The sequence below is a fragment of the Palaemon carinicauda genome, chromosome 35, assembly GCF_036898095.1.
Source record: "Palaemon carinicauda isolate YSFRI2023 chromosome 35, ASM3689809v2, whole genome shotgun sequence".
NCBI lineage: Eukaryota > Metazoa > Arthropoda > Malacostraca > Decapoda > Palaemonidae > Palaemon > Palaemon carinicauda.
In genome coordinates this window covers 78,458,990-78,483,337 of record NC_090759.1, presented here as the reverse complement: position 1 = coordinate 78,483,337, position 24,348 = coordinate 78,458,990, and the positions used below count along the sequence as shown (strand labels likewise).

Genomic DNA, 24,348 nt, shown 5'->3' with positions numbered 1-24,348 from the left:
CATGTTTAACAATTGGATGCTCAGAATCATCCATCAAGTTTCTAATGACGGTCTTATAGTAATTGCATGACGAATGTTTCTTAAAAAGACAAATGACTATTGAAAACATGAGGATACTGTACTGTTAAGAGGAAAGCAAAATTGGAAAATAAGGAAAAAGGTAACCCATATTGGATTAGTTCTGTACAGTTAAACCTTGACCACCAATTTGACTATATAATATTGAACTTTTGATACAATTATAAAGAGATATAAGAAGGTCCTCAATTTACAAACGTCCAAAGTTACAAACACAAATCCAACGGAAATTATAAATCTGAGATATTGTATCTAAATTTCATAATGAAATACTGCAAAAAACAGTATCATATAATTTAATGCAGTAAGCAAGATGACATTTGTAATTTGAAATGGGAATATTTGTTGAATTTTGTAGCTGAAAATCGTAAGGCGTTTGAGTTGGGTGAAGCCTATCCCAGGCCAAGATTTAACCAATTGCGACTTACAAACAGCTTCATGGAACCTAATAACCCTTTTACCCCCGGGGTATTTGGAAATTTCCAACCCCAAACCCCCAAGGGGTTATTTTTTTCCCAGCACATTATGCAGTATATTTTTTTTAAATTGCTCTAACAGCCTTAATTTTTGTCATAGAGAGGTCAGGTTGGTCTCATTCTCTTGGAAAATGCCTGAATTTTCTCAAAAAATTATCAAAAATATGAAAAAAAAAAAAATTAGCATTTTTTTGCAAGGACGTACCGGTACGTCCATGGGGGTAAAGGGATGAGTTTTGTGAAACGTACCAGTACGTCCTTTTGGTGTAAAAGGGTTAAGTTAGTAAGTTGGGGGCTTTCTGTACATAAATCACTTAACTTCATCTACTAAATTGGAAGCACTGTGTGAAATTTTCAAACCACACGCCAATACAGCATACAGCCAAGCGCTGGCCTGTTCGTCACTCAACAATGTAGGATGCTGGGATCATGCACATATCTCCCAGCGTTGAGGTAAAAGAGATTTACCTTGTCGCTCTGTCTTTCACTGCAGCTTCTTAAGTGTGTGTGTGTTTATGATAGCGTTATGCATACAGATAAAGGAAAGCAACCATTTGATCTTGTGTTGTATACCATACTAACTGTAGTCATGCCTCATAAACTTGTTTCAAGTGCAGCAAGTGTTGGCCAAAAGGGGACAAGTCAATAAACACTAAGATGCTAAAGTCTACAAAAATGTTTTAAAGCAGTGAAGACCAGGACTTAGAAAATGGTTGTGGCTTAAAGACTTCACTGAGCTGACTTTCACCACACAGTCATCATCTTTTACAAAGAGAGGTGATAAAAGTGTAAGAAAACATAGAGGCAGGGTCAGTGATGATTACAGTCACTCTTCCATAGCACACTGCATACAAAACTAAAGTAATTATTCAGCATCTCTTTAGTCTTTTCCATCTTTGTTTACTTAATTTCAACTTTCGCTTCCCACTTGAGAGAAAAAATCTTATGTAAAAGAATTTTGAGAATTTAGAAATTTGCCTTATTAACTTCAACTAATTTATAATCGATTCAACTCATAGAACCTTGACATATTTTTCTGAATTCTTGGTTTCATTTTGTAAACCATTTTGGGCAGAGCTCCTAAAAAATGTTGCTATTAAACTGGAGTGTATATTTTATACTTCAGGATTGAAGTATATTTCTTCTATCACAACCCACTAGTCATAAATAAGCCAAAATACCTGTCTTGAATGTTTTTGAAATAACAGGACTTTTTTATGACGGAAAAGCCTTGTTACTTCGATAATCATGAGAAAAAACATTGCCAGTCATTTCTCCGATCTTGGCGTTACATTGAATAAAGTTTGAGCGTGTGGACGCACCTTAGGCATATGAAGTGATTTTTTCTACTTTGCATGCAGTTGCCACAAAAAGTGAAAATGTTGGTTAATAGTGTATGATTGAAGGTCTGAAGTAAGTTTATGTAGTGAAAGAGTTTAGTAATGGCAACAAATTATTCTTTTCCATATGAAAAAAAAATCTGGATATGGTTTTACCATTAAATAATCTGTGTATAACATTGTTAGAAGTTTTTTCTTGGCTCAATAGAATCTTGCAATGTAATAAAGGATATCATCATAACAGTTTATGGATATAAAGGACTAAATCTAGGTTACTAGAGTAATATTTGCCTAGCTTTGTAAAAATCACTGTAAGAACTATTTAGTTCTGAGACATTTATATTTATTTACATGAATGTAATACAGTATAATCTTTTTTACCCTATTTGTTATTGACGTATCTTCATCATAAATACCCCAGTCGAGGAATAATTCCATATCAGTTAAAACAACTTTTTCCTCTGTGAGCTTGTCAGAGAAAATTAGGTAGTTTTAGCTGATATTTTCATCTGGTAACCTCAAGCTGTTGCTCTCGAGGATATTTGCGCGGAAAGCTAATAATATTCTTGATACTGTATTTGTAAAGATGATTTTATACATTTTGTTTTATTTACTGTACCCTTGGAACTTAAATAAACTAAATAAAGCTAGTTCTTTATCATGCTTTTCCTATATACAAAGCCCAAAAGGGGAAAACCCCCCCTCCTTTTTTTTTTTTACGTTCCATCGCCAGAGAGAGCAAACACATTTACATATCCAATTAAGCAATGACAGTATAATCTGTAACATATTGGTATTTCTGCAATATTTATTATAAAAAGCTTTGAGTAAGTACTGTATATGTATTTTATAAAATTATTTAAAACATGATAAAATGATGAAGGTACTAAAACCATTTTTACCTTATATGTTATTGTTATATCATCATATTAAATAGTCCAATCTAAGAATAATTCCATATCATTGAAATCAACATTTTTCCTAAGTGAGCCCAACTGAGAAAATGTAAACTTCAACAGCTAATTCAAGCTACCGCTATTGAGAATGTAAACATATAAATAAAAAATATTCTCAATATAATTTCCAAACTTATTCAGACCCACTTATAATAAGTAATACAGTCTTCATACAGTTTAGGTCAAGCTATTAGTGTCTATACTTATCACTTGGATGTGTAAATGTATTCGTTCTTTTGTCTTGTTTCTTGTTATTGACAATGAAACATCAGGAAAACAACGGTTTCCATTTTTTGGCGTCGTATGTAGGAAAAGTAAGATATAGAATGGGCTTTATTTTGTTTATCTTTATTTAACTTATCTTTCTGAATGATGTTATCCAAGGCTGAAAAAAAAAAATTAATAAAATTTCTTATTTCTAAACTCACCTAATGTATCTCACCTGCTCTTTTTGATGTTAACCCAGATGTTGGGTGTATATTGTAGGCATGTATACAAATTTGTTTGATTTATTGCTTTGGGAAACAAATTGCTTATATAACTATTATTATTATTATAATTATTATTATTATTAATAACTAAGCTACAACCCTAGTTGGAAAAGCAAGATGCTATAGGCCCAAGGGCTCCAATAGGGAAAAATAGCCCAGTGAGGAAAGGAAATAAGGAATTATTGTAAGGCTATACCATGTCGTTTTTTAAATATTAAAGTTAGTGCTAAGGAAATTGCTCTTCATTCTAAAGCAACGTAAAAGTTTGACGTCTTGTTTTTTTACTTGTAGGTGATCCGGATGTTTTGAGAGGTGAAGCTCCCTCTACATTCCATGTTTTGAATAGCAGTCTATTGCTTACATTTTTAGTGGCCTTTTTTACTCCACTCGTACGCTCACGCTACTTCACTACACATTGAGGAGAAATGTGCTTGATGTATGAGGGATCACTCAACTCCGCTCCAGAAACAATTCGTCCATATTTTTCAAGTCATAATAGTAGTACTCAACAAGAGTGCAGTATTTTTGTTGTAAGTTTTTAACATTTAAACCACTGATTTTATTGACATTTAATTCTGTTTATTTCTAAATGATTGTTTTATTTCAGAATGCAGACTATATAGTGTACCAAGAAAAGTTCCCAGAGTTAATATGGAATCTCAGATAGTCTTGTTATGGATTACCTTTAAACTATATACAGTACATTATACTGTATATGATTTTTTTCAAATTTCATAAAGCTTATTTGGTTCCATAGAAATAACCAATATAGATTAATTATAACTTTGTTTTTACTTTGTCTGCTAATATGACAGGTCAGATAATATTTTTTTTATAATAGTTGAGTAAAGTATTAACATTTGCCAGGCAGCTAATTTATGAAATTAAGATGCCAAACAAAGGGAAGAATATTGCTTATAGATATTTCCAAAGAAGTATTAGAGCACATCAGTGCTTATAAAGCCTTTTTTTATAATTATTATACATTGCCTTTTTTATAATCATAAGGGAAAAGTTTATTATCCAGTCAAAGAGTGATGAAAAGGATTAGTTTTTCCACATTATTATCGGATTATCGCGTGGGGCCCTAATTCAAGTCTTACTGGGAAAATTATCCCCCTAACTGTTATCAAGGTTTTTTCGTCATGCTTTATTAATTTCTTCAAGTGGGCTATCTTATACTTTGACTAGCACTTATGCGTGGGGCCCTAATTCAAGTCTTACTGGGAAAATTATCCCCCTAACTGTTATCAAGGTTTTTTCGTCATGCTTTATTAATTTCTTCAAGTGGGCTATCTTATATTTTGACTAGCACTTATTTAAAGGTTATATCGAGTTTTTAATTCTGATTAATTAGCTTGTTAAAGCTTGGAGCTTGCAAGTTATGCAGAAGTTATAATATAGTTACATATGTACAATCTTTTTCTTGATACTGAGATGGGAACAGTAGTCGCATAACAGAACATTTCAAGGTGAAGAGTTTTGGCCCTTATTGGTATGTGATTTGGTATCACGTGTTATTTCCAAACATGGAAACGGCAAAATATGAAACACACCTAGCTTCTGAAAGTACATAACCATATAGATTTAGGGGAAAGACCTTATAATTGGTCATTTTGGTTAAAAATCTTAATTTATATCACATGACATTTCATATTTTTTCTTTAATTTAGAAAAAATTTGAATTTAGTTGTTCTCCTGGAGGGAATATTTATTAAAGTATTCAGTTTTATAAGAGTAAAGGAACTGTGCCAAATGCTTTTTTAATTATTTCATGCATAAGGAGGAGTGATTTGAATAAACATTTGGTTTGTAGGCTGGCTCTTCAAGTTGATACGTCATTGTGCGTACAACCATTATGTTGAGGTTTTCGATATCACTTGAAAAAAGAGTATTATAACTAGATATGCAAAAATTATGCAAATCTGAGTTTAGTACAAAAATTTGTTGGTATGTTATATGAACAATGATATATTAAAAGTTGAAGTACAGTATTGCAGTATTTGAAACGTGCAGTAACCATTTTACTGTACTCATTTTACATACCAGTATTGTATAGTCCATTTCTTTTAGCGATGCATATTTGCACCGAATCGCGGCGGTGCCCTTTTAGCTCGGAAAAGTTTCCTGATCGCTGATTGGTTAGAATTATCTTGTCCAACCAATCAGCGATCCGCAAACTTTTCCGAGCTAAAAGGGCACCGCCGCGAGTCGTTGCAAATATGCATCGCTAAAAGAAATGGACTATAGTTGATAGTTAGGATTCCCAGGTGTTCAAATGTTCTTGAAATTTTTGAATCGGTGCAAATTGTTATGAAGTTTGCCACTTAGTATTCATGTACTTTGACTTGAGATATCTTTTAAAGTTTATGAATTGTAAATTCTAATCCATTTTATCCATGCATATCCTGGTGATAATGAACTACAGATTTTTGACCAAAAATTTCAAAAATACCATTACAGATAAAGCAGCATCTTCCCTTGTAGTGTGATTTTCAATTACACTAATAAAAAGTTTAGAACATGGCTAATATGAGTTTCTAAAGTTAAGAATAGTAAAATGAAGGAAACCAGTTGCTTTTAAGATGCCTTATATTGAAGTACAATTAAATCAAAGTTTATTTCAACGAGGTACACGTCGAGAGACGAGTAATGGGTGTGAAGGTGTGAATCTCCTGTAGCTATACTTTTATGAATAACCTCATCCTACCCCAGGGATTTAACTAAACTTAGCTGGTTCATTCTTAATCACAAGTTTAATGTATTGAAGGTTAGTTTTCAACATTTTGTATGTAAAATAAGCTTCACATTCCTGTATCTGAGCAGCTTTAGCTTTACCTCAGATTTCATATATTCCAATAAATGAAACATTGAAAAACTTTCTATTGTAATATTAATTGTTAAAAGTACAAGTCGTTTGTGTATGGAAAACTTGTTGTATTCCATTGTGAAATTTTAATCGAATCTCAACGTGTCTTTGTATGTCTTGATGTTGTGATTGAGCAAGAGATATTTCAATTTATAAATTAGATGTATTACATAGAAAAATGCTACAACCATTACAGCTGGTGTAGTATGGAAAATTACCTTAGTATGTTTGGCAAATTTGTTTTGTTACATTATTTGAACCGATGTGATAAATCAATTGCATATGCATGAAAGGCTTTCAATTCTGCTTAACAAGGTTTTATTGAAACAATATTACTTTACCTCAATTTTTATGGACAAAATCTTCATACAATGTTTCTTAATTTTTACATCTTTCTTCAACTTCCCTTTTGTAGCATGGATTGTTGTCTTTAGATCTCGTAACGTGTTAGGAAAACAGAATAGTAACTATTACTCATCTGAGAGATTTGTATAGTATAAAATTGTTATACCTTCCTTTCTTGGAAGATCATTTTCGATAATGTTGAGGTTTGTGCAGATTATATTTTCTGATGGCATTTACAATACATGCATCCTTTTATGTACTTGAAATTAAATCATATTCAGGAATGTGAGATACTGTTTAACAGAAAGTGAAAGGTATAAGTATGGTAAAATGTGTTATCAATATTTTTTTTCTTTTCTTGTGCCTCTTTCTGTACTGTAATGTTTATGGTAATAATGGCACCTAACATTTATTTGTAATATTTTGTATGTCACAGGTATATTAAGTTATACTGACAATATAATGTGATAAGGAAATAATTTATATTTCCAGTTTCAGTAACTTTGGTTTGTGAGAATTTTCCGTCCACTTTTATTGTTAATTTTAGTTACTTTAGTGGAGTAAGTTAAAGAACATGTGAGGTAAATGAAACTGACACTTGAAATATTTAATGATTTATTAAAGTTTCTAGTACATTGTAGAAAAATATTTTAATTTCATAAACATTGTGAATATATACATGATAGTTCTTTACCTATAATGTTAAATGATGACTGTATTAAATTTGTTTTTCCTCCAAAACAAAAGGACTTTGTTTGCATCAGTTGGTACTGGTGTTGCAGTGAAGTACTCATGATTTGTATGTGATGTAAATAGTTTTTTGGTCATTTTAATTATTTTGTGGTATTAAACATATCAGTATTGCATGAAAGTGTAAAAGAACTTATACGCTGTCAGAATTCACACTTTTTATAGAAGTCCATTTTAAACATTTATTGTTCTAAAGTTTACTTTTTATTAATCCTTTCAGAAATATCTGACAAAAATAAAGTGTACAATATGTTTAAAAATACCTATGAGAGTGAACACTGAATATTTTATCACATGTAGTTCAAAGCCAGAAACTTTACGTACTGTATTTTAACATGGCCTGTGCTGCATACAAATCAAAGAACACTAGCCACGGGTGGTGAGGTGATGGGCACAGGAAATTCACGACACCAAAGCCTCGCATCAGCAAAGATAATGCACACTATTCAAGTGCTATCAGTGTTTGCAACACTAGACTGCTTAAACTCAACGTGTCCAATACTTGGGTAGTTTTGTGAGACTCCATTAGAGGTGACAAACAACAGAGAACTCCAAACTGTGATGAACTTCTAAGAATTGGACATCATAATAGTCCATTCAATCCAGAAACCCTTCATGGAAAGATATGAAGAACAAACCATAGGCTGCAGTTTATGTAGGCTACTCCTAGCTGACAAAACACAACTTCTGGGTTTGGCAGAAGACAATTGTAGTCACCTTTTCCTGAAGCTGGGGTCTTCTTATTAAGAGTACGAGTTTCCCCTATGGTATTTAGATTTATCAGTGTTCAATTAACTCGTATTACCAACTCTGGCTGGTGTTATAAGCAGATTTCAATCATCCATGAAACATGGTATTTTAAACATTCTTGATATCTAATCACACAAAAAATTTTAAATTGATCAGATTATAAACAATGTTGAAAATCAAAAGTAGACAATACTTTACTGAAAACATGGTGAGCTTATCACAATGTCTCTCCAAGGTAGATATCTGAAAATCTGTTTTGTTGTAGCTAATCTTACCCCTTGAATTCCACTTATTTGAGGGAAAAATGTTCTCTGAATATTTGTTTTCTAGTCTTCAACTTTTGGAAATTACATGAGAAGGTTAAACTTCACACGGGAAATCTTGAATTTCACACATTAAATGCTAGTTACCTAGTGGATGAACAGTCATAATAACTATCTCTTATCCTTCAATTACCCTCTACTTAATATGGTGAAAACATGTAAGTTCTTAGTACATTCAACATCTGGCAACAGCCTTTCGTGCTATCCATCGACAAGGAAACTCTGGAATTGCTGGAACTGCTTGTAGTTCTAAAGCTGTACCTGGAAAAAAAATTAAAAACTTCATAAACAATAATATAAAGGTAAAAGAAATTACTTTCCAAAACCTTTGGACAAATTATGTTTGTTCTACTTTTATAAAAACCTTTTCTTCCTTTAAAATAAGAATGAATCTTCAGTGGAGCTTGAATGGCAGTTTAATGAAAGAGGTAGTTACACGAGACCACTTTTTTCTTTGGTTACAGATAGTACAGCCATAGTGTCATGCACTAATAAAAATCTAGATTTTCTTTTTCTTACTGTTTGAAGTTAGTATGCTGGCTTTGTCTATCATTAATGAAATGAAGCAAAATTTTTGTTATATGCCTGGGGAAAGTTGGAAGATAAAAACAGAATTATGTCCAAGGCTGCTGTCAGTCCACATTCTCTTTGCACTGTTTGTAAGGTGGGGGGGGAGAGAGAGTTTGTTTGCAATCCTCCCTATGTGCCAAGTAAAGATTAGGCGCTCCTATTCACCAAAAGGTGTTTGCTTTGAGGAAGAAGAGGAAGGGTGAAGACTCGATTGTCATCATTGGTTGTGCACAACCTAATGCTGAAGCAGCTCTCTAGCTCCTTTATCTCCAAGTTTGCAACCCCTGTGCTGGTAGATCCAGTGACAAGGGGATCTGAGACCTATTAGAAAGCAGCCTCCAGTGCCAGTGCGGTGGAAGAAAAAGGTATCCCCAATGTATGCTCATCTTTCTCCTCTCCCTCCTCCTCTTCTCCTGATTCTAGTGCTTCTCTGAATTACTGTAGTAGTGGCTGTCAAGGAAGGCTGATAGTAGGAAGTCCCATAGACTCCTAGTGATCTTGCCTGTCTTCATAGGAAGTCCCATAGACTCCTAGTGATCTTGCCTGTCTTCATAGGAAGTCCCATAGACTCCTAGTGATCTTGCCTGTCTTTCAGGAGAGGTTGTAAGTAATCACAATGGTACCACTGTAGACAAGCAGGTTGTAAGTACTATGCCCCAAATTGGTCCAAGCACTCATAATGTCGGCCAAATTTTGGAGGACCTACCCTATCGCTTTTGACAGGGATACTTCGGTACACAACTTAAAAGATGGTAATTTTCAAGGATATATTGCACGTTGGTGGGTGAAAGGTCACAGCCCAAGGGGTTATGAGAGCACTGGGCTGGTCTGAGCTCTTGACCACAATTAACAGAAGGGAGGGTAAAAGATACTGCTTCCGTCTCTGCTTTGATCAGTGAGAGAATAGTTTCTTTCCCATATCAACGAGAGTTGGCCTCAGCCCAGTCTCATCGGCCCTTGATTACCTTGCCGGTTCTGTCCTTAGATTGGTCTAATCACATTTGTTGTGAAGAGATAGCTTTTCTGAGCATCCTGCTAACCTCTCGGCTCTTGGGAGGGACTGAGGGGGCTCATGGATCTCCTGACCAGGCAGTGGACCTTGGTCTAGTACCCACTGTTAGTTGGAGTGTTTCTTTGTGGATGTTCTTGCAATCATTCATGAATGCAATGAAATGGTTAAGGAAGCCCTAGTGACAGATGTGTCTTCAGTTATTGACCAGCGGTTTGGCATCCATCAATGTTTGAGGCCTTTTTTTGTAAAGCCATATTCACCGCCTGAACAATAGTATTGATGTGCTGGGGCTGGCTCACGGGGGACCCTGGTAACTTCAAGATTACTACAGTATAAACTAAATGGTATCTACATATGTTAACTTATTTGGTAGAAAACCCAAGAGAACTGGCTACATGGAACAGTTTCTGTCAGCCGCATCTTTAGAGGTATCATCAATCTGTTTAGTAGCTTGCACTTCATGGTTGAAGACTCCAGCATCTCCTCCGGGCCTTTGTAATGGACATTACAGGTGATGTATTTGTACCTATGACTGTCCTCTGAAGCCGTTTATCTGGGAAAATGGGCCATCTTCAGATATTGGCATCACTTGCACTTTCTTCTAACCCTGTCCATTCTGGTTACTCCACTCATCCACCTAAACATCCTCATCTCAGACACATCCAACTTTCTTCCCTCTATTTTCTTTATTGGTGCTGCTTCTAATCCATATGTCATTGCTGGTCTAACAGCTGCCTTGTGTACTCCGTTCTTTAATCTTAAGGGGACTTTCCTGTCACATATGACACCAGCCACTTTCCTCCAGCTGTTCCAACCACGCTGAATCCAGTAGTTAATTTGTATCTCCATGTCTTGCATTGTTTATCACTAAAACAAGGTAATTGCATTCATGAACCCTTTGGAGGCTTCTTTCTCTTAATCTAATTGTGGTTTGCTGATTGCCATCCAATTCAGATGTCATATGACATGTTCTGTCTTTTTCCTTCTTATCCTTAACCTTCTTCTTTACAAGGCATGTTGTTATCTTTCAAGGTTCATTTTCAGTTCTTCTGTATTTGGCTAATTAGACCCGGCCATCTGCATAGAACCAACACCATTGTGGCTCCTCCCTGACATCATTTGTTAGCACATCTAAAATAATATTAAACAGACATGGGCTCAATCCCACCCTGAAAATTTTCTGCTCTTGCAACTGTAGATATGACACTGGTCTTTACATGTCAATATAGCTCCTTGAACATTCTAATATACTTCTCTGTCACTCCCCTCTCCTTGAGACAGCTCTATATTTCCTGGCGTGGTACTCTATCATGTCTTCTCAAGGTCTATTATGGTGTTTTGCTTCTCTCTACACAGTCATCATCATCTTCTACACCTACAGACACTAAGAGCCTCAATTAAATTTTGCCTGTCGTCTCTATCTTGAGCTTTTATTTCAATACTTCTTTTATTCATCTCCTACTTCATACTCCATGTACTTTTTTATAATCTATCTGAAAAAAATCACTATCTAGAGTACTGAGACCATTCATGAATCCATCTGATGTCTACCAATGAAAACTTGTCGATATAATCTTCCATCCATAATTCTTTCAAATACTTTTAGCATATGTGACATGAGCTTGATCTCTGTCATTTTCACATCACTGAATGTTCCCTTTCTCTTTGAATATAGAATTTTTTTTCTCTTCATTTTTCAGGCATCATATCACTTTTCATAATCTTTTTCATTAACAACATGTCAATTCCTTCCTCATCAAGAGCCTTAAAGTTTTCTACAAGTATGTTATCCAGTCCTACCACTTTACTGTTTTTCATCTTTCCCAATGCTCTTTAACCTAAGCTTTGTTATTTCTGTGTCTGGTCCTGAAATTAGGTGTCAATCTCCTCTTTCATTCTTTTCTTGTTCTCAAGTGCTTTGATAGAGTGGATTTGAACAATAAACGAGCAATGTGAAATGTTGAATGCTTTCGAACAAACATGATAAAATGACTGTGGAGATCCTGTAGAGAGAAGGGTTCCCCTGCTGTATAGGACCAGAAAAGCAGCCCTTAAAGTAAGTATGTCCTTGGTACTCTTATTTCTTATTTGTGCTAGTTTAAAGCTCTCTCCTTGACCTTCCTTGGTACCTAGCTCTTGGTAAAGCTGATCATATGCTCTATCCTTAATAATTGCTACAATTTATTTGCATCCTTATGAGTTATAGTTCTCTTCCATTCTGGGATTCTTCCCTCCTTTTCTAAATTCTGTCTTTCGCTTTGTTGCATCCTTCATCTCCTCATTGTTTATCATCATCTTGCCACTACTCCCAATCAATATTTGTTTGTCAACCCTCAGTGTTATTTCCATTATTCTGTTCCACCGTACATCAACATCTTCAATTTCATGTGTTATTTCTTCTAAAACTCTTACCTTAAATTATCCACATAGTTCAATCTCTTTCAGCTTGACATGGTCTCCTGGTATGACCTTACAATGTTTCACCTCCAGTAAATCTTTTGTTCTATACAATAAGTAATCCATCGGGCTGGAACTTCCACTGCTTTTATATGTAACTAGATGTTCTTGCCACATGGTGAAAAAATGGTGTCCACTAGTGCGTTTTGCTGATTTTGCTTTGTTTACACAGTATAAAGACAGTGAGCCTTTGGGTAAGAGCAGTGATCCTAACATAACCAGACCTGTTCAGAATCCTGGGATAACTCAAGGTTATGCCAAGCAGTAAGGGTTCTGTTGATACACCTCACATTATAGAGTTGATATTAACCCTTTTACCCCCAGGCTATTTGGAAATTTCCAACCCTTAACCCCCAAGGGGTTATTTTTTTCCCAGCACATTTTACAGTATATTTTTTTTAAATTGCTCTAACAGCCTTCATTTTTGTCAGGTTGGTCTCATTCTCTTCAAAAATGCCTGAATTTTCTCAAAAAATTATCAAAAATATGAAAAAAAAAAATTTATAGCATTTTTTTTGCAAGGACATACCGGTACGTCCATGGGGGTAAAGGGATGGCTTTTGTGAAACGTATCAGTACGTCCTTTGGGGGTAAAAGGGTTAAAATTGTCAAGCAAGTGTCTTTCATAACTCCAGAGTTCAATTTGACCAAATACTAGGATCAATAAATTTTAAGATAAAGCCCTTACCTTCTGAAAAAGATTCTCGAAGATCATAATTACTCAGGGAAACATCGTCTAAGAATGAATTTTTGCGATGAAAGAATACAGTCTCCCAGGTATTTCTCCGAACCATCCAAAGTGCAATACCACATTCTTCATTGAATAAACTCAAGACATTGCCTTTCGCTGACTTCAAAGCATTGTTGACTTCAAATGCCTGTAACAAAAATAAGATTTCTTGGAATTAAAAAACTATATTTATAAAAGGCAATATTATCTACTGAACTTTATTTTTGCTAACCTTCTAAAATCATATCATTAATGAGCATACTGAATAATTTTCTAGACTTTCATAGTGCTACGCTCAAGTATTTTTTTCTAGAGACTGAGATTGTAGAAAGGAAAAGTTTGTAATTGGCCAGCAAAGTGGAGAGAAAAAAGGGAAGGATAATGTTAAAGAAAATATTTAACCATTGTAATTCAAGGTAAAATGTAGGTATTTCTTGCTTGAAGGGTACTTTGTTATAATGAGTACTAATTGCTGTAAACGAAAAATGTTATTTTCATTAGTAAAATAAATTTTTGAATATACTTACCCGATGATCATGTAGCTGTCAACTCTGTTGCCCGACAGAAATCTACGGTCGGGATACGCCAGCGATCGCTATACAGGTGGGGGTGTACACAACAGCGCCATCTGTGAGCAGGTACTCAAGTACTTCTTGTCAACAAGAACTCAATTTTCTCCTCGGTCCACTGGTTCTCTATGGGGAGGAAGGGCGGGTCCTTAAATTCATGATCATCGGGTAAGTATATTCAAAAATTTATTTTACTAATGAAAATAACATTTTTCAATATTAATCTTACCCGATGATCATGTAGCTGATTCACACCCAGGGTGGTGGGTGGAGACCAGCATACATGTTAACAAAGAAGCTAAGTATCCCGTATCTTATTTTACCCGTTATTCAAAATAACAAACATAAAATAAATAAGTACCTGGTAAGGAAGTCGACTTGAACCATTACTCTGCCTTTTTAAGTACGTCTTCCTTACTGAGCCTAGCGATCCTCTTAGGATGCTGAGCGACTCCTAGGTGCTGAAGTATTAAGGGCTGCAACCCATACTAAAGGACCTCATCACAACCTCTAATCTAGGCGCTTCTCAAGAAAGAATTTGACCACCCGCCAAATCAACCAGGATGCGGAAGGCTTCTTAGCCTTCCGGACAACCCAGAAATATTTCAAGAGAAAGATTAAAAAGGTTCTGGAATTAGGGAATTGTAGTGGTGGAGCCCCCACCACTACTGCACTCGTTGCTACGAATGGTCCCAGAGTGTAGCAGTTCTCGTAAAGAGACTGGACATTCTTAAGATAAAAGACGCGAACACTGATTAGCTTTTCCAAAAGGTTGCGTCGAAAATATTTTGCAGAGATCTATTTTATTAAAAGGTCACGGAAGTTGTGATAGCTCTAACTTCGTGTGTCCTTACCTTCAGCCAAGCTTGGTCTTCCTCATTCAGAAGGGAATGAGCTTCTCGTATTAACAGTCTGAAAATAATAGAATAAAGAATTCTCTGACATAGGCAAAGATGAATTCTTAACTGAACACCATAAAGCTTCAGACGGGCCTCATAAAGGTTTTTTAAAAAAGAACTTAAGAGCTCTACAGGACATAATACTCTTTCTAGTTCCTTTCCAACCATATCGATAAGTTTGGAATAACGAACGATATTGGTCAAGGCCGAGAAGGCAGCTCGTGTTTGGCTAGAAAACCAAGATGTAGAACATGTAGCCGTTTCGGATGAAAATCCGATGTTCTTGCTGAAGGCATGAATCTCACTGACTCTTTTAGCTGGTAAAGCATATCAGGAAAAGAGTCTTAAAGGTGAGATCTTTCAGGGAGGCTGATTGAAGTGGTTCGAACCTGTCTAACATAAGGAATCTTAGAACCACGTCTAAATTCCAACCAGGTGTAACCAAACGACGCTCCTTCGTGGTCTCAAAAGACTTAAGGAGGTCCTGTAGATCTTTATTGTTAAAAAGATCTAAGCCTCTGTGACGGAAGACTGATGCCAACAAGCTTCTGTAACCCTTGAAAGTGGGAGCTGAAAGAGATCGCTCTTTTCTCAGATATAAGAGGAAGTCAGCTATTTGAGTTACAGAGGTACTGGTCGAGGATACGGATACTGACTTGCACCAGTTTAGGAAGATTCCCCACTTCGATTGGTAGACTCTAAGGGTGGATGTTCTCCTTGCTCTAACAATCGCTCTGGTTGCCTCCTTCGAAAAACCTCTAGTTCTCGAGAGTCTTTCGATACTCTGAAGGCAGTGAGACGAAGAGCGTGGAGGCCTTGGAGTACCTTCTTACGCGTGGCAGACGTAGCAGGTCCACCCTTAGGGGAAGAGTTCTGGGAACGTCTACTAGCCATCGAAGTACCTCGGTAAGTTATTCTCTCGCGGGCCAGAGGGAAGCAACTAGTGTCAACTTTGTCCCAACGTGAGAGGCGAACTTCTGCAGTACCTTGTTGACAAACTAGAACGGAGGGAATGCATATAGATCTAGATGAGACTAATCTAGTAGAAAGGCATCTAAAAGAACCACTGCTGGGTCTGTTGAGAGCCTCTTGGACATCGAGGTTGCGAAGAGATCCATGGTTGGAAGGCCCCAAGTGACCCAAAGTCTCTTGCATACATCTCTGTGGAGGGTCCAATATGTTGGAATTATTGTCCATTCCTACTGAGACAAACTGCTAAGACATTCAAGTTGCCTTGGAAGAAATTTGTTACTAGTGAAAAGTCAAGACCTGTTGAACAGGAGAGGAGGTCACTAGCGAACTCGCACCATGTCAGAGAGTAGGTCCCTCCTTGCTAGGAGATGAACATCAAAGCAGGGAGTTGTCCGTGTTGACCTCCATTACTTTGTCTTGAAGGAGAGACCTGAAGCTTTTCCAGGTCAGACTTACTGCCAGAAGCTTCTTGCAGTTAAAATGCATTGTCCTTTGACGCGAGTTCCATAATCCCGAGCATTCCCTACTGCCTAAGGTCGCACCCCAGCCTACGTCCGATGCGTCTGAGAAGAGAACGTGGTTGGGAGTTTGAACAGTCAGGGGAAGACCCTATAAAAGGTTGATAAAGTCCTTTCCTCAGGTTAGACCAGACTTATCTTCCGGAAACCGGGATCGAGACCGCTTGTAGCGTCTTGTCCTTTTCCAGTGAAGAGCTAGATGAAACCGAAGAGGACGGAGGTGTAGTCTTCCAAGTGACACCAAATGCACCACGGATGACAGTGTCCTAACCAGACTCATCCACAGCCTGACAGGGCCGTATTCCTTCTTCAGCATCTTCTGGATGGATAGCAGGGCTGGGGATTGATCTTCTCGTTCAGCCATGTCCTCATCAGAGGGTTCCTCATCCGAAACTGATGAGGAAACGGCAACGGAGTGGGCAACGTCTGACTCGCTGAATCCGGTGGCACTGGTGGATGCGTGACGGAGCCGGACACAAGATCATGGTACTGCTGCACAGTCTGAGAACTGTCAACCATGGGGAAGCGAGGAAGTACAGCGACAACCCGAAACTGTCTAGACTGTCTGGGTAGTACAGACAACTCCTTATCGGGTTGCTGAGGTTGCCGCACTGCGTCACAACAAGTCACCTCTGCTGGTTGTTGAACGTCTTCCCAGTGACACACTGACTCCGTAAAAAATCCTCTATCAAGGACTAAGCTTGGACTGCATGTCTTGCAACAAAGCCCAAGGTCTATGGGAGCAGGTGTGGCAACAGACGGGGTTAGCGACTGAAGCGGAACCATTTACCCTCCCTGGAAGCATGTTATGCTTAAATAAAAGTCCATAGGAGGCTAAGCAGCTTAAGGCTCCTCTCCAAATGACAGAGTCCTCAAGGGAATATCAGAAGGAGGGAGAACAGCACTTTCTCATCTACAGGAACCATATCCGAGAAAAGCTAGGTTCTCTCAGTGAGGGTTTCACTGGTGCAAAAGCAGCAGACCAGAAGGCAACGTTATGAAACTGCTTGACAGTCTGTGAACTGTCAAAAACTGAACTGTCAACCACAACAGGAGCGTGAGGACATACAGCACTGGTGTATAAGTAGCAGACCAGAAGGCAACGTCATGTAACTGTATGACAGTTTTTGAGTTGGCAACAACCAAAGTTGTGTGGGGAAGCCTCAACTCCTGACTGACTAGTTTGCTGCTGGCGAGTGGCGGTAACCACAGTGTGTTGCGGTGGCTGACACACCGTGTCAAAACACGGCAGCTTGTGGTAGCTCACGCACGGCAACGGAGTGCTCTGTGTGTGGGAGTCATCATACATCTGGCAGGGTTGACTTGTGCATGGGTGGAGGAGCTCTCACAACAAGAGTGTGAGAGCAGGAAGCCATGCCGGGCGCACAACCGTGGGAGGTGTAGGCCCACGGGTGCATCGTCAACCTTCTCCGCAGTCGGAGTGTGGGAGCTGGCAACAACAAAAGCAGAGTGCTGGAGCATGGGAGGGGCTGCGGTGGGTTGAGGAGCATGCGGTATGGTATGCGGAGCATGCTGCAAGGTATGCGGCTCATGCTGCATGGTATGTGGAGCATGCTGTAAGGTATGCAGAGCATGCTGCATGGTATGCGGAGCATGCTGTAAGGTATGCAGAGCATGCTGCATGGGCTGCGGAGAATGCCGCATAGTGCTGGAACCCGGCAGCTCTACAGAACCTTCCCACTGCTGAAGCGGTAGCTCACGCATGTTAGCAGATGGTGCAGCAAGAACATGCGTCTGGCAGGGTGGACTGCGCATCGGTGGTGGAGCTCTCACAGGTGGAGGGTGGGAGCAGGCAGCCGCAGTATCTGCTGAGCGCACAACCTCGGCGGGTTATAGGTTAACAGGTGCATTGTCAACCTTCCAGCATGATACTCCTGCATGAAGGAGCAAGCTGAGACTGTATAGTCTGCAGCATGGACCACTAGGGTCTATGAAAGACAACAACAAACGGAGCTACTGTCCGTTGTGACTGAGGGTCTAAAACCGCTGGTGCGGCAACAGACGGAGTTACTGCCTGTTGCGGTACCACCTTGCCTCTCTTGGGAGGTGTGCAGTTGTCGTACTGCAGCAAGTCCGAACTGACCCAGTGGCTACACCTAGGCCGTTGGACTTGCGCGGAAGGGACCGACTTGCACTTAAAAGCTGCAAGATTTGGTCCATGGTTTCTGCGAGAAACCTCTTCCGCAGACGAGGAATAAATGGGCTCTCTCGTCTTTGTGTGGATGGGGTGATCACGTCGGCAACGTGTGTAGATACACCCGAAACCACGGAGGGAAACGTCTGTTCGTTGATCAAGGCCTGTGGAACCCATAAGTCCTTCGACATTACTTCTCCCCTGGGCTTGGGAGCTTGTAAGAGGTATCGGACTAGGTGAACAACTGGCACGAACAGACGAACCCTCGAACGCAACACTGTAACACTGCGCATATCACTTTATCACTTTTGATTTTCTGTTTGCACTTATTTCACTGAACTCGAAACTTTAAGTGGTTTGTACCTGAAACACGCAATCCTATCCTTCAATAAAAGGTAGTATTGCGAAAACAGTATTACAATGTAACAGAAAAACATAATGAAAGATAAAGAATTCAGTGGCTGGAAAAGAGACTAAACACTAGATCAAATAAACTACGTTTAAAATCTCTCACCGCATAAAGCCTGGGAACAAGAAAAAACTCTAGAAACGTTTTACCTTCTTCCCCTATAGCGACTAGGGAGAAGAGCAAAAAAAACGAGAACAACGTTACCCGCTTGAACGAAACGTTTATCCTCCTCTCTCTCCCTCCGTCTCTATCTCTCTCTCTCTCTCTCTTGACTTAGAACCTGAGAGATGAGCCCAATTATATATATCGTTAAAACATATTATTTGTTAAAGGAAAAAAACTGAAAGGTTTCCCAAATAAAAAGTTCCTTTATTAGAATTAAAACCATTTAAGCTAAGAAAGAATGAACGAAACGCTAGAATCGGTTTACTCTTACTGCAACGTGAAACCGTGAAATACTCTCTCTCTATCGTAACGATAGAGCGCAAGTTGAACGTTCTGAACGTCAACAACTGCAGAGACTAAACAAAACGTTAGTTCAACTTTGAAAACAGTACGAGACTATCAAAGAAATTCTTTCAAAAACATTAAAATTAAAATAGCATAAATTCTTAACAGGAAAAACGATATGACGGGCTCAATGTTAATTAACTTCGGTTCCAAGTAAGGACCGCCTACTATTAGGAAAGGTCGCATATAAACAAACATAAAAATTAATTTTTATAAGTTTATAATAAATGGAAGTTAATCGAAGAGGCCTATAAATGGCGGAGAGATATAAAATAAATCTATAACTTTGTTAAGCAAAATTACCAAAAACCTAAACACACTTCCGTCTAAGGGAAGGGTGGGTATAAAAAGTGAAAGAGAGTCTATACTCTCTTCGACACCAACACTTCCGTCTAAGGGAAGGGTCGGCCATTTAAAAGTGAAAGAGAGTCCATACTCTCTTCGTCACCATAATTAAATCAAATTAATTCCAAAAGCTAGCTAAGCTAATGATAAAGCTTCCTGAATAGCGAAGGCTAAACTCTAGAGCAAATACATCACCAAATCGTGAACAATAACTCCAGAATCAACAGCGTATCCAAGGTAGGTCTAGCCGGTGGCACGACAGAGGAAAAATTGAGTTCTTGTTGACAAGAAGTACTCGAGTACCTGCTCACAGATGGCGCTGTTGTGTACACCCCCACCTGTATAGCGATCGCTGGCGTATCCCGACCGTAGATTTCTGTCGGGCAACAGAGTTGACAGCTACATGATCATCGGGTAAGATTAATATTGAAAAATATATTTTACAGTTATGTACATAACTAATCACTATTTGTAAAATGCACAACTTTACTTTTCCAAATTCCTTAAAAGAGACTACATAAAACCACTACTGAAAAATTATGATGAAAAGAAGAAATTACACGATAAACAGTTGTCTACTTTACAAGCATAAAAAATTGCACAATTGAACTTTCAAGATTTTGGAAAATATCAAATATTGAAAATGTAAAAAAAAAATAAAAAATCATGGCTTCTCATTCAATTTGTTCCTTGACAAATTCGTTACATTACTTATACCGTGGTGTCTGACTTGCTTGTAGAGGAAATGTTTCCAGAAAATAATTTCTAAGGGAAGAATAATTAAGGGTGGTAAGCAAGTACTGCACTGACATGGTAGATCCAAACCTACCTCATTAACCATTTACGGTTTAATTTGCCAAACTGCTTTCAGCATCATCAAACGGTAGCAATTATTTCATTATTTACAGTATGTAATTACAAGTATTCTTTACCAGCAAGACAAGATTGCTTAAAGACTTCACATTATAAATGTTTTTTAGTGTTCAAGAATGTCTAAGTTTAAACTAGATTCATGGATAAATTTTTAACCCTTTTAACCCCAGGCTCTTTGGAAATTTCCAACCCTTAACCCCCAGGGGGTTATTTTTTTCCCAGCACATTTTGCAGTATATTTTTTTTAAATTGCTCTAACAGCCTTAATTTTTGTCATAAAGAGGTCAGGTCAGTCTCATTCTCTTGGAAAATGCCTGAATTTTTTACAAAAATATGGAAAAAATGTTATTTTGATAATAAAATAAATTTTTGAATATACTTACCCGGTGATTATATAGCTGCAACTCTGTTGCCCGACAGACAACTCTACGGTAAAAACTCGCCAGCGATCGCTACACAGGTTGCGGGTGTGCCCAACAGCGCCATCTGTCGTCCAGATACCCAGTACTCAATGTAAACAAAGACTCAATTTTCTCCTCGTCCCACTGCGTCTCTATTGGGGAGGAAGGGAGGGTCCTTTAATTTATAATCACTGGGTAAGTATATTCAAAAATTTATTTTATTATCAAAATAACATTTTTCAATATTTAACTTAGCCGGTGATTATATAGCTGATTCACACCCAGGGGGGTGGGTAGAGACCAGCAATATATGTTTACACTTTTATGAGCTAAGAGTTTTTATTTCATTTTAGAAGTTATCAAAATAACAAAAATAAAATAAATAGGTACCTGGTAAGGAAGTCGACTTGAACGATTACTCTGCCTTATAAGTACGTCTTCCTTACGGAGCCTCGCGATCCTCTTAGGATGCTGATCGACCCCTAGGATCTGAAGTATCAAGGGTTGCAACCCATACAACAGGACCTCATCAAAACCCCTAATCTAGGCGCTCTCAAGAAATGACTTTGACCACCCGCCAAATCAACCAGGATGCGAAAGGCTTCTTAGCCTTCCGGACAACCCAAAAAACAACAATAAAAACATTTCAAGAGAAAGATTAAAAGGGTATGGAATTAGGGAATTGTAGTGGTTGAGCCCTCACCCACTACTGCACTCGCTGCTACGAATGGTCCCAGTGTGTAGCAGTTCTTGTAAAGAGACTGGACATCTTTCAAGTAAAATGACGCGAACACTGACTTGCTTCTCCAATAGGTTGCGTCCATTATACTTTGCAGAGATATATTTTGCTTAAAGGCCACGGAAGTTGTTACAGCTCTAACTTCGTGCGTCTTCACCTTAAGCAAAGTTCGGTCTACCTCACTCAGATGTGAATGAGCTTCTCGTATTAACAATCTGATAAAGTCTGACCAAGCATTCTTTGACAAAGGCAAGGATGGTTTCTTAACTGAACACCATAAAGCTTCAGATTGGCCTTGTAAAGGTTTAGTACGCTTTAAATAGAACTTAAGAGCTCTAACAGGGCATAAGACTCTTTCTAGTTCATTGCCTACGATCTCCGATAAGCTGGGGATATCGAAAGATTTAGGCCAAGGCCGAGAAGGCAGCTCATTTTTGGCTAGAAAACCAAGTTGTAGCGAACAAGTGGCTTTTTCTGACGAAAATCCTATGTTCTTGCTGAAGGCATGAATCTCACTGACTCTTTTAGCCGAGGCTAAGCATACCAGGAAAAGAGTCTTAAGAGTGAGATCTTTCAGGGAGGCTGATTGTAACGGCTCCAACCTGTCTGACATGAAGAATCTTAGTACCACGTCTAAATTCCATCCAGGGGTAGCCAAACGACGCTCCTTGGTGGTCTCAAAAGACTTAAGGAGGTCTTGCAGATCTTTATGTTTGGAAAGATCTAAGCCTCTATGCCGGAAGACCGATGCCAACATGCTTCTGTAGCCCTTGATAGTGGGAGCTGAAAGGGATCGTCCTTTTCTCAGGTATAAGAGAAAAACAGCTATTTGAGCTACAGAGGTACTAGTCGAGGATACAGAAACTGACTTGCACCAGTCTCGGAAGACTTCCCACTTCGATTGGTAGACTCTAATGGAAGAAATTCTCCTTGCTCTAGCAATCGCACTGGCTGCTTCCTTCGAAAAGCCTCTAGCTCTCGAGAGTCTTTCGATAGTCTGAAGGCAGTCAGACGAAGAGCGTGGAGGCTTTGGAGTACCTTCTTTACGTGTGGCTGACGTAGAAGGTCTACCCTTAGAGGAAGACTACAGGGAACGTCTACTAGCCATCGAAGTACCTCGGTGAACCATTCTCTCGCGGGCCAGAGGGAAGCAACTAACGTCAACCTTGTCCCTTCGTGAGAGGCGAACTTCTGCAGTACCTTGTTGACAATCTTGAACGGTGGGAATGCGTAGAGATCCAGATGTGACCAATCTAGGAGGAAAGCATCTATATGTATTGCTGCTGGGTCCGGGACTGGAGAGCAATAGATTGGAAGCCTCTTGGTCAGCGAGGTTGCAAAGAGATCTATGGATGGTTTTACCCCAAGTGGCCCAAAGTCTCTTGCACACATCCTTGTGGAGGGTCCATTCGGTTGGAATTACTTGCCCTTTCCGACTGAGACAATCTGCTATGACGTTCAAGTCGCCTTGGATGAACCTCGTTACTAGGGAGATGTCTTGACCTTTTGACCAGATGAGCAGGTCCCTTGTGATCTCGTACAACGTCAGTGAGTGGGTACCTCCTTGTTTGGAGATGTACGCCAAGGCCGTGGTGATGTCCGAGTTAACTTCCACCACTTTGCCTCGAAGGAGAGACTTGAAGCTTTTCAAGGCCAGATGTACTGGCAACAGCTCCTTGCAGTTGATATGCATGCTCCTCTGACTCGAGTTCCACAGTCCTGAGCATTCCCGACCGTCTAGTGTCGCGCCCCAGCCCACGTCCGATGCGTCCGAGAAGAGAACGTGGTTGGGAGTCTGAACAGCCAGGGGAAGACCCTCTCTTAGGTTGATATTGTCCTTCCACCAAGTCAGACAAGACTTCATCTTTTCGGAAACCGGGATCGAGACCGCTTCTAGCGTCTTGTCCTTTTTCCAGTGAAAAGATAGATGGTATTGAAGAGGACGGAGGTGTAGTCTTCCTAGTGACACAAATTGTTCCACGGATGACAGCGTCCCTACCAGACTCACCCACAGCCTGACTGAGCAGCGTTCCTTCTTCAGCATCTTTTGGATGGATAGCAGGGCTTGATCTATTCTGGGGGCTGATCGTCTTGTTGTTCAGCAACGTCCTCATCAGAGGGTTCCTCATCCGAAAACTGATGAGGAAACGGCAACGGAGTGGGCAACGTCTGGCTCGCTGAGTCCGGTCGCACTGGTGGATGCGTGATGGAGCCGGACGCAATATCATGGAACTGCTGCACAGTCTGTGAACTGTCAACAACCATGGGTGCGCGAGGAAGCACAGCGTCAACCCGAGACTGTCTAGACCGTCTGGGTTGTGCAGTCAACACCCTACCGGGTTGCTGAGGTTGACGCACTGCGTCAAAACAAGTCACCTCTGCTGGTTGTTGAACGTCCTGAACGTCAACAACCACCTCCGAGCGTCGCTTAACGTCAACGTGCGGCTGGCAACCCACACTGGGTCGCATCGGTGGAGGAACCACCTCAACTGGCAGACGCGAGTAGGTTACCTCAGCGTCAACAGGGCGCACAACCGACCGGTTGGAAGGTTGTTGGCCAGAAGGTTCGGTAGCAACCTTCTCCGCATTAAAGTCCTCTATCAAGGACGCAAGCTTGGACTGCATATCTTGCAGCAAAGCCCATTTAGGGTCTACGGGAGCAGGTGTGGCGACAGACGGGGTTAGCGACTGAGGCGGTACCGTTTACCATCCCTGAAAGCCTTGTTATGCGTGACATAATTGTACAGCAAAACTTCAAAGGCTCGAAAACAGCTGTGAAGTTGACCTGTAAACAACTTGGAGCGTCTCCTG

The 24,348-nt window shown here is 39.2% G+C and overlaps 2 protein-coding genes across 3 annotated transcripts in view; one reads left to right on the top strand and one right to left on the bottom strand.

Moving 5' to 3' along the window:
• LOC137627910 (contactin-like) overlaps positions 1-7,500 on the top strand; it is a 74,069-nt gene extending 66,569 nt beyond the window's left edge. The window contains exon 26 of the mRNA XM_068359360.1: positions 3,633-7,500. Coding sequence (XP_068215461.1) covers positions 3,633-3,760 — 128 coding nt within the window. The 3' untranslated portion in view covers positions 3,761-7,500. The remainder of the gene's footprint in view (positions 1-3,632) is intronic.
• LOC137627911 (uncharacterized) overlaps positions 6,869-24,348 on the bottom strand; it is a 62,197-nt gene continuing 44,717 nt past the window's right edge. For both annotated transcript variants that reach the window (XM_068359362.1, XM_068359363.1), the window contains exons 7-8: positions 13,106-13,295; positions 6,869-8,639 (exon numbers count right to left, since the gene is read on the bottom strand). In XM_068359362.1, the coding sequence (XP_068215463.1) occupies positions 8,554-8,639; positions 13,106-13,295 (276 nt within the window). In that variant the 3' untranslated portion in view covers positions 6,869-8,553. The remainder of the gene's footprint in view (positions 8,640-13,105; positions 13,296-24,348) is intronic.